This window comes from Eurypyga helias, unplaced genomic scaffold, assembly GCF_000690775.1.
Source record: "Eurypyga helias isolate BGI_N326 unplaced genomic scaffold, ASM69077v1 scaffold22161, whole genome shotgun sequence".
NCBI classification, from domain to species: Eukaryota; Metazoa; Chordata; class Aves; order Eurypygiformes; family Eurypygidae; genus Eurypyga; species Eurypyga helias.
The window spans coordinates 58,208-68,593 of NW_010230447.1; the positions used below are offsets into that span (position 1 = coordinate 58,208).

Here is a 10,386-nt window from a genome sequence, read left to right on the forward strand (position 1 = left end):
GAAAATTCACAAAGAGATAGAAAGCAACAAAAGACTTGACATATACTTTATTGTTTCTTTGGGATCATGTAATTTCCACAAAGCTCTGCTAACTCTGCTGCTTCTGCTTGAGAAAAGCAGGCAGCTGCAGCTTCTGCTTTAGCCCTGTCACTGCTTAATAACCCATTAACAACTTGTCTGTTGGTGCTTAGCCAAGCGTTACTACTTTCTTTTGATCCCAGATTTAGAATTAGGAAAAACAAACTTTGACATCATGTTAAAAAGGAAACTCACGTTATTTCCACGTGAAGGGTTTACAAAGGTTTATAGGAGATGTTCTCTTAAGTCCCTGTTGTCCCCCCTGTCCCAACATTCTTGGTATTTTTATATTTTCATTGTTTCATTTATTTATTTTTTTCCTTTTCAAAAGAAGTCTTTGGTCCATACATCTCTTCAACAGCATATATATCAGTACTTGATGTTTTTCAAACAAACAGAGTTTCCTCACCTTTTCTAACAGGCAGATAGAATATGTGCTCTATTGTCTTTGGTTGTTACAGGTAAAATATTACTCCTTGAAATGCTAGGTTTCCTATAAAATTATGTATGCTTCTCAGCGACTGAAAAGCATCTCTGATGTGAATGTCTGGAAAATTAGGCTGAAACCATTGGAAAATCGGCTGTCTCTATCATAAGATCAGTGAGGTTGCAGCCTTTATGAAGGCAGATTTGTTTTACCCCCTCAGTAAATGCTTTGAAGCAAAAATACTCATGCGTGGCAACTCACGTGACTTTTCTTCTTGCGTGCTCGTAGGACGGACAGAACGCGGGACCTCCACCACTGATACCAGGACTGGGGCAGCAGGGAGGACAAGGTCGTCTTGGCCCTCACAACCAGGGACCTGGCCTTAATAAAGGTACTGAACTATGTTGTCTGTTATTCTGTGAGTAGCTCTCCTGAAAGAGGCTGTTCCAGTGCCGTGCCTCTAGACAGAAAAGACTACAGCAGAGCACAGGGCCTTGGCTGAGAGGAAAGCTTCCATAGACTTGGGCTGGAATGCAGAGGAAAAGGTTTCCCCCCGGAATGATTTAATGAGATGTATGGTGTACGCTGTATAGAACTGTACAAACTAGAGCATCCTAGAGCGTTTTTGGAAAACATTACAGAAATCTGCTGTGATTTTTTCCCTCAAGGTGACTCCCGTGGTCCACCAAACCATCACATGGGCCCTCTCTCAGATAGAAGGCACGACCAGAACAGTGGTGGTCCTGATCATGGGCCTGAGAGAGGGTTGTTTCGCGGTGGCCAGGAGTGGGGTGATGGTAGAGACAGCAGGGGCATGCCAGATAGACGAGGACCTCACCCAGATTTCCATGATGACTTTGATCGACCAGATGACTTCCGTGACGACTTCCATCCGGATAAGAGATTTGGCCATCGATTACGGGAATTTGAAGGGAGAGGAGGCCCACCACTGCAAGATGAAAAATGGAGACGAGGTGGACCTGGGCCTCCATTTCCTCCTGATCACCGAGAATTTGAAGGAGGGGGTTCAAACCGTGGGCCTCCCGGCGCTTGGGAAGGACGGAGACCTTCAGATGATAGATATCCACGGGATCCTGAGGACGCAAGGTTCCGAGGAAGACGAGATGAGAGGTAAGAATAAATCTACTCATCTTTTTTGGGGTAAAGGGTAAATGGAGGGAAATCTTTCTTCCTGGTTTCCTTTTCATTAAGGAGTCTATCTGTTTCAGATTTATAAACTGGAAACCAATCAGGAAATGAAAACTCTAATATACCTGAGTATAGAGTCCATAAAAATCATTCAGTAATAGAAGAAAACTTGAAAAATGGTCATTGTGCACAGCAGCTTCCGTGTCTTTAAACAGTAAGTAAAGAGAAGGGAGGAAATTTGTAGAGGCGATCCAGTGACACAGGATGAAGACTTGAGACCATTTTGATGAAAATTGAGAGGAAACTTGAAGGTTAAAGTGACAAACTTTTGAACACTAGAAGTGGATTTTGAGACTTGGTCTCCAGTCACAAACTACAGCATGACTGTAGACTGTAGAACGAGATGCAATAGACTTGTAAGGAGCAGGAGCAGTGATCCTACTGTCACATGCAAGGGGCAGAGCTACAGCATCTGTTGGACTTCTGAGACTATTTTCTCATGGTTTTGCTTGTAGAAATTTTATTTCTCTTTCTGACTTATTTCTTAATGCCAAGCAAAGAACTCAAAACTAATCTAATTTACAGCAATGGCCACATGTCATTGCTCACAGTTTCCCAACAAATCACAAAGGGATGAATTTGCTTCTAGTTATCAATGTAAATATGGAGGAATTACGCTAAATCAGCAAGATTAACTGTGATCAAAATGGCTCCACATTTATGCTAATTTAACTGTTGGAATTTGGCCTCCAAGGTCTAAGCCTCTCACTGACCACCAACTCCGTATGTATAAGAACGTGTACTTGTACAAATATATTGTGGTCTCCTCATAATGTGAATTTTGTGTGTTTTAGTTGCCTTTTTAATCGTTTTCTTACATTCCTTTTACTTTGCATCTATACAGCTCTTCTTTTAGCTATTTTCTACCTAGCTCTGTAAAGATGTACCTTCCTTTTGTGTGAAGAGTATGAAAAGAAATGAACAGTAACTAAAAGAAGGTAACAAAGCCATTTTAAAAAATAAACCCAGAGAGAATCCAAGCTGAATGGTCTGTGTTACAGGATTCTAAAAGGCACAGCAGACACCAGTTTTAGGAGCTCAGCAGAGATTTTCAAATCTTATATTGGAAATGCTTAGGGGCTGGAAAATACTTTCTGATGATCCTGATTTTTAAAAAAGGTTTCAGGAAGAGAGTTTGTGACCTGTAAATCTGAATTCTGAACTAAGAGGAGTGTATTTGTCAGATGGTACGGGTGTTTGTACGAAGAGTCTGGTTTACCAGGAATCGGCACAGGGCTATAAAAGGCTTATTGTGCTTGCAGACGTAATGAGTTCATTTGAACTAAGGTGAATTAGGTGCCATTTACTGCAGATGCTGAAGTGAACTTAATCCCAACCAGTCTAGCTGACTTGATTTGGAATTTAGATTGTAACTGCTTTGATCAAGCATGAGAGGGAAGCGTGTGTACGTGTGTTTCTCTCTAATTTCCCGTACTTTTCATCCCTGTCCTGTCCTTACTCTACCTGTGCGTATCAACATGATGCTTCTACCGCAGAGACCTGCCTCTTCCTGCCTGCTAATCTGCACAGTGTGTAGTTCTGTACGTTAAGGTCCTAGGCCTCCAGGAAGAAGATCTGAGAGCAGTCAAACAGGAACTCTGAGCCCTATGCAAGGCAGGGTTTGATGTGTGACTGATATGACAAAGTGAAAAATTATATCCATAACACCAAATTAGGAGCTGTGGCTATATCAGGCATAGGTATGACACATTTCAAAACCAAACGGTGTCCGTAACGTTGCCTGAAGGTGAAAGGAAAGGCCCTGTTCCCGCTAGCCATAGGACTGTGTGTTGCAAATCTTGGCGATTTACAAGCTAAGCAGAATCACACCACGTCAGTATTAAAATGGGAGGCCCTCTAAAGAACAGCTTAGAGGACTGTGCTGTTTCAAGGCTCAACAATATTGCTATGTGGTTATCTGAACCATTGGTACCTGAAACTGTTCAGTTTGTTTTCTCAGATCATCCAGGTTAATGTGAAATGGTTCACTGTCCATACACAGCACTCCCTCCATCCACTGTTGTACCTGTACAGGCACAGCAGCCTCCTCCCTGTATCGTGTTTGTTTTCTGGGAGGTGGAGACAGACCTATTGTTTTTAATTAAAAAAAAAAAAAAAAATGTAAAAGTTTAAAAATATTGTATTGTGTTATGACTACTGTTAAAATATTTAAATTTGTAATTAAAAGGTTAATGTTGTTAAAATTCTAAATAAAAGTATCTAAAGTTTTGCTTGTAATAGGATGCACTGTGTCATTAATGAGCTGGGGAAGGGGATGTTGCACAAAGCCAGCACCATTCAAGTATTACGGTGGTCACGGTTTGGCCAGTGTGGAACTGGAGGGGGAGGCATCGGTGTCAACGGGCCAAGAGCGCTCCGCACGACCCATGCTGTCACGGAGGGGTGGGCAGGAGCAGCCTGGGGTCGCACCCTGAGGACTCCCAAACCAGTGTGCCTGCACCACCTAAACGCCTCGCCCGTGCTTGCACAGAAACTGGCCTGTAACCGGAGAGCATCCTAACAGCCGGTGCCAGCGCGCTCTTTGGGAGTTGCAGTAAGACGCAGAACGTGTAGGCGCTTTTAGCAGCACCGGTGACGTAAAAACCAGTTTGTGTAGCCACCCGTAGGCTCACCTGAAATGGCACTGACAGCTCAGTAAGGACCACCCTTCCCTCTGAAGATCTGTTACAACCCCAGGGTGATACTGGAGGAGCTGTACTCATGTAAGATGAGGTCCCCAGTCGTTACTGAAGATGCCATGGTACTTACTAGAAGGAAATTGCCGACTTTAGTGTCCTAACTACATTTGGCAAAACGGAATTCTTTGCTATTGCAGTTGGATGAACTGCTCTTGAGGCGGCAGAATGCCGCTGCGCACGCTGTTCAGCAATCGTCATCCCTACGGAGCCAACTGCAGTCTAGATTGATTTGCTAACACTGTACATTTAGAAGAATGGAACGAAACAGAGAACGTTCCAGCACAAGGATCCCAAAGCAATAGGAATGAGATGCTGGAATGTTCTGTTATAGCCATGACGCTCGTTGCTTGTATTTGTTCAGTTTGGGTTTTATCACAAAAACTGAAGGGAAAAAAGGGAAGGGGGAAGTAAGACCATCACAGTCAAGGGAAATTCACTTTCACTTTTCCTTACCTTTTAACTATCATCGCTCACTTTTTTTCCTTTTCCTTAAATGAATGCAGTGTATTTGACAATATTGCATGAAAAAACCAACACAATCAACAGAAGGAAATACGAGGGGAAAACTATAAAAATTAAGCAGAAAATGAGCGCTTTTCCACCTCCAAATCCTATTCTAATAACTGTATGTGCTATAGTGTTAAGTAGAACTGTTCAGAAATGAGTTGATTGTTAAACTGAAGCTGACTCAAGTTTCCCGGTCTCAGTTCTGCCTAAAACCCGTGTTTGTACCATGTTCTTTCTTGTAGCTTCCGAAGAGGAGGACCCTCGAGACATGAGGGCCGGGGACCCAGGGGGAGAGATGGCTTTCCTGGCCCTGAAGATTTTGGGCCAGATGACACTTTTGACTCTCCAGATGAAAACTCAAGAGGAAGGGACCATGGTGTTCGGGGGCGAGGTCGTGGTTCTCTTAGAGGTGAGGGGAACATTCTTCTACACTGAAATGCAAGGATAAGGAAGCAAATACGTTTCTTGGGGAAACGACAGGATTCTCATGAACACGATGTCTCTTCTCACTCCTCTCTCCTGCATCTCTTACTGCTCAGGAAGCCGGAAGGGTTTGCTTCCTACTCCAGATGAATTTCCACGCTTTGAAGGAGGACGGAAACCAGAATCCTGGGACGGAAACAGAGAACCAGGTAAAAAAAATGGGGAGGTTTATTTTAGATAATAGACTAAACTTCTTATTATAACCACTTAGAAAATAATTTTTAAAACACTTCTTTTTCCTGCACATCATATGCTCATTGTCAGTCATTTACCAAGCAAAACGTCTTCTAATACTTCTAAAGTAAAAAAAAAAAACCCAAACAAACCAACAACAAACCAACAAAAAAACCCTCTACAGAATTTAACTGGCTCTAAATGCAGCTGTCTCACTGAATAAAAAATTGACTGCGACCTCAAAGTCTTGATTTAGAAGTTGAATTCTTGCACAGTGCAGAGCTGCCTGTTGTTGTCACCTGTGGATGAGTGAAGCATAGTTTGTGGGGGTTTTTTTAGATGTATATTAATGCCAATAATGATGTCTCTTGGATGGCATCTTCTCTATAGTTTGCAAAAATGATGTTTTCAACTGCGATGTCTGACAGCTTGTTAATATTTGCATTTGGAAACCCCGTATGGAGCAAACCCGAGTTTTAGAATGTCATGGAAAAAATGAGCACAAATCACACATGAATAAATAAAGATGAAGATGGGTTTGTCTCTAAAATGTCTGAAAATATGTTATGCTGAGAAGAACGCTGTGTATCCATCACTTCTTTCTCTCTCATCATCTTTCAAACTTGTTTTACCTTCAGCTTTCTTGCAACTTGTTCCATCTAATGTTTGCTTGTTTGCCTGCTGGAATTGGGGGGGAGTTTTATGTAACGTTAACTTAAAACTGTGCCAAATAGCATGGAAAGTATGTAAATTTAAGTGACTGCCTCCAAAAATGAGAAATAATGATCAGATGAACAGCACTTAGGATCCTGTTTTTTTCTCTTTGTGTTCAGGTCCTCGTCCAGATCACCCTCCTCATGACAGGCATTCTCCGGCAAACAGAGAACGTTCTTCTTCGCTCCAGGGCATGGACATGGCCTCATTGCCACCACGTAAACGTCCCTGGCATGATGGACCAGGGACCTCTGACCACAGAGAAATGGATGCTCCAGGTGGACCCCCAGAGGAGAGGGGCAAAGGTAAAAAGCCCCTTGTGTTGAAAACCTTACCTAACACCGGCACATTTTTCAACAGTAGGCTTATCCAGAATTCCTTATCTGTACAGAGGGGATAAAGCTGAACTGGTAAATATTTGAACTTGCCAGCTGCAAAGCTGAAGACCAATCTTACAGAAACATCAGAACAGAGAGATTTTCTGGGACATCTTCTCTCCAGCATCACAGAATCTTCTTCTTTATTGCCCTGTTCAAAAGCAGTTAGTTTCTGGCTGTTACTCCATTTGAAAACTCTTGTTAAGAACCTTTTCCCTAATTTTCAGAAGTTATTTATAGATTTTAATATTCATTCTTGTGCCGATGTCCTCTGACTCAAATAGCTTTCCTGTCTCAGCCTTCATTCTGTTGGAATTAATGAGACCTGCCTTTTTTTAAGTCTTTCCTTATGAATTCTGCACTTGTGTAGTGTAAGCACGGCCACCCACCATCAGACCAGAAGTCCATAAAGCTCAGTAGCTTGTCTTCATCAACAGTCAGTAGCAGGTACTGAGGGAAGTGTTAAGAACACTAAGCCTGTAGTGGTATGTCCCTGAAATGCTCTCTAAACCTATGGAGATCTGTAGTTCAGTGACTTCTTGAAATGGTTCTTTATATGCAATGTCTTCTGACAGTTAGCCTTTTCGTGTGCTTCTGTAATTGCTTTAAGAATCATATAAACTTTTGACATCCACATCATCTGTGGACAGAGCTCTAAAACTTAATCGCAGTAGACTACGCTTTAAAAAAAAAGGGGGGGGCGGGGAATTTATTTCTCTTATTTTAAGCTTATTCAGTAATTTCATTTGACCATGTCTTGTGTTTTAAGTGGAAAAGTTGAAAGTTGATCGGTATTAATTCTGAATGCCACCTCTGATTGCATCGAATTCTACCGTTTCCAACCTGAACTACCTCTTCCCCAAATCAGAGCTCTGATCTATGTAGTTGTTCTCTCTGGAAGTCGCCCCGTATCTTTTAGTATCCTTATTACACTGCAGACACCATTTTCAGTTCTAATTTACCCTTCTGTAAATGAAATGGAATAACTAGGATTCGCACGCACGATTTAAGATGTGGTTTGACCACACATTTCTACAGTTCACTTGGTCTTGTTCTGTTTTCTCCATTCTTTCATAATAGCTCCTGATGTCCTATTTCCTTCTAACTACTGAACAGCGACATGGCAGTCGTACAACTAGCTACTGTAACCCACAAAATGCATTCTTTTGCAGTTAGTAGCTGGTGCAGCGCCTGTTGCTGCGTATGCCGTTTCCACAATCGTCCTACTACCCTTGCACCAGTCCCTTATCCTTTTTCTTATAAATCTCAGGATTGCTGTTGGTTTTTTTTCTTTTTTTTTCATGTCCTCATACTGACTGCCCACTGCTACGCAGTGATCAGTGACAGACATTCTTCTCGGTTGCTTCCAGATGCTAAGCTGCCAGCCTGTAGTTGAATTTTCTGTTGTTAGACCTCTACTGCACACTTTTGTCTTCGATGCCACTGAATTTCATTGCACTTCTCATACTGACTGTATGCCAGTCCTCCTCTGCATGGACTGCATTTCCAGTGTTGTATTAACAGCAGGTTTTAGCATTCATTCACAGAGGTTTTTGGTAAAACTCTGCTGCTAAACTCTCTATCAAAAATGTTCTCTTTCTCGTTCACCCAGCAGGATTCCCTCTCCAGCTTCAATAATAATGGATGGTAACTCCATCCAATTCTGTATTGAAGTCAAAACGGTTGTTAACTACCACATTTCTTGTGCCTAGACAACTCATTAATGTACCGAAGAAAGTTTACAACAGTGGCAGAAAGCATGATTTTTTTTAAAAAAAAAAAAAGCATGAACAATACTTTTTCTTATATGGGTTGTGTCACCTTTGGTTGGACTAGTAAAGTCATTTGAAGACTAAAACTTCATAGTTTCTAAACTCTGTGGAACAACTTGGTCTTCTGTTTTACACAGAACCAAGCACAATCCACAAAAACCCCCTTTTACTGAAGTGGAGCAAACCCATCCTGATTTAGCTGTAGTACCTGTCCATAAAGCACTGTTACCATTCATTTGTTCCAAAATACTGTGATTTTAGGCTAAATAACTTGGGGTTTATATTTTAATTTGCATGTCAGTACTAAAGAGACATGTGAGAAGTAGAGAATCCTCTTCCTGGCAGTAAGAGCTCCATGTAGTTTATGTTCCTGGTTAGCAGAAAAAGAGAGCATTTTCCCAAATTTTTTTGCTGAGCATTTTTTTCTAAAAATGGAACGAAGCAGTAATGTAACTCATTGTCTTCACCATCAGCCTCAGCTGATGCATCAGTGCAATGTCTTTGTTTAGGAAAAAAAGGTGTTTTGCAATTAAAATATATAGAGAGCCACGAAGGGTAGGGACCGGGTATGCCTGGCAGATTGGAGGACACCATGACCACCACTGCTGTAATTCCTCTGAGTGGTTGCTGACTGTATCATCTCCCTTAATTCCCAAGGAATTGCTTCATGACTGTCATGGAGATGCTAAATCTATGTACGAAAAACCGTATCGAGGGAGGAGGCATAAAATTACCGTTCTCCACTATATCTGGTCTGTGAATGATGATGGCAGAGAAGAACTAGCTAACTATATGGTATGTCTGAGAAGAGGCGTGGCTTAGGCTTCAACATCAGTGACTGGTTGTGCTTCATTTTTAGGACGAGGAAACTCCGGACCTTCACAGAGAGCACCAAAATCTGGAAGGTCTAGTTCTTTAGATGGAGACCATCACGATGGATTCCACCGGGATGAAGCTTTTGGTGGAGGCCCTTCAGGAGGCAATAATCCTTCTAGAGGAGGAAGGAGTGGAAGTAACTGGGGGAGAGGAAATAACATGAACTCTGGTCAGTCAAGAAGAGGAGCATCTAGGGGTGGCGGAAGAGGCCGATAGAAGAGGCTTTGACTGGGTTACACCCAGTCCCTGCTGGACAATATTTAAATAAACTGCTACTCTGGACTCATAAAGTAACCTTGCAACACCACAGACCTGGATTCTTAACTGGGATAACTGAATGTGCATTACTTCCTAACAGGTGTCTTTTCTTAGACCAACCAACTGCTGCTAGCTGCAGTATTGTAGCTAGCTTTCTGTTTTGTCCTCTCCACCTCTTTTCCCTCATCTTCTTTTACCTGCTTTGTTTTGTGAAGAGATGGAGGTTTTTTTTAAGTGTTGTGAGACATGGAGCACCTCCACAGATTTCAGTTCACCTCCAGGCAGAAACTTGTTTCTATATGTACAGTTTGTTGGAAGAGTTACATTGGTTTTGTATGAATACAGAATGTAATTTGCGCAAAAATTAACAAAAAAATCAACACAGCGTGTGATTCTTTACTCACCTCCTGCTACAAAGAGGGTTGTCTCTAGGCAAACTTGCGTATCAGACGAAGCAACAGAACTACCTCCTGAAATCTCAAGCGTTTAAAATGCTAACAGCTTATTCCTGGTTTTTTGGTTTATCGGGTATGGAGAACTTTCATTTTCACCTTTAGCCGCAGCTGTCGACACATTACAAGTGGTGCTGACATTACAATTCCAAAACACGGGGAATCACCGCTGCTTGCTGGTCTGCCATCCTGCAAGAGAAAAACGTGGAACACCATTTAGAGAAAGTTGTCACAGACAGTGTGAGTTACAACCTGGACTGCTAGCCAAATATTGTCATTCTGTGCTTCACCCGGGCGAGTCGAGCATTTTTGTTCAAACCAGCATCTGTTTATAGGAACTGAGGAAGAAAGAAGTTCAGC

At 42.0% G+C, this 10,386-nt stretch overlaps 1 protein-coding gene across 3 annotated transcripts in view; it reads left to right on the forward strand.

Annotated features, from left to right (window-relative positions):
- WDR33 (WD repeat domain 33) overlaps positions 1–9,942 on the forward strand; it is a 52,060-nt gene extending 42,118 nt beyond the window's left edge. Inside the window, exons 17-22 of one of the 3 annotated variants that reach the window (XM_010160759.1) lie at positions 794–896; positions 1,174–1,636; positions 5,163–5,329; positions 5,460–5,552; positions 6,411–6,596; positions 9,300–9,942. In XM_010160759.1, the coding sequence (XP_010159061.1) occupies positions 794–896; positions 1,174–1,636; positions 5,163–5,329; positions 5,460–5,552; positions 6,411–6,596; positions 9,300–9,532 (1,245 nt within the window). In that variant the 3' untranslated portion in view covers positions 9,533–9,942. Of the gene's footprint in view, positions 1–793; positions 897–1,173; positions 1,637–5,162; positions 5,330–5,459; positions 5,582–6,406; positions 6,597–9,299 lie in introns of all 3 variants that reach the window. The other 2 variants (XM_010160760.1, XM_010160758.1) reach the window with 2 other exon arrangements.
- Positions 9,943–10,386: the final 444 nt, after the last annotated feature.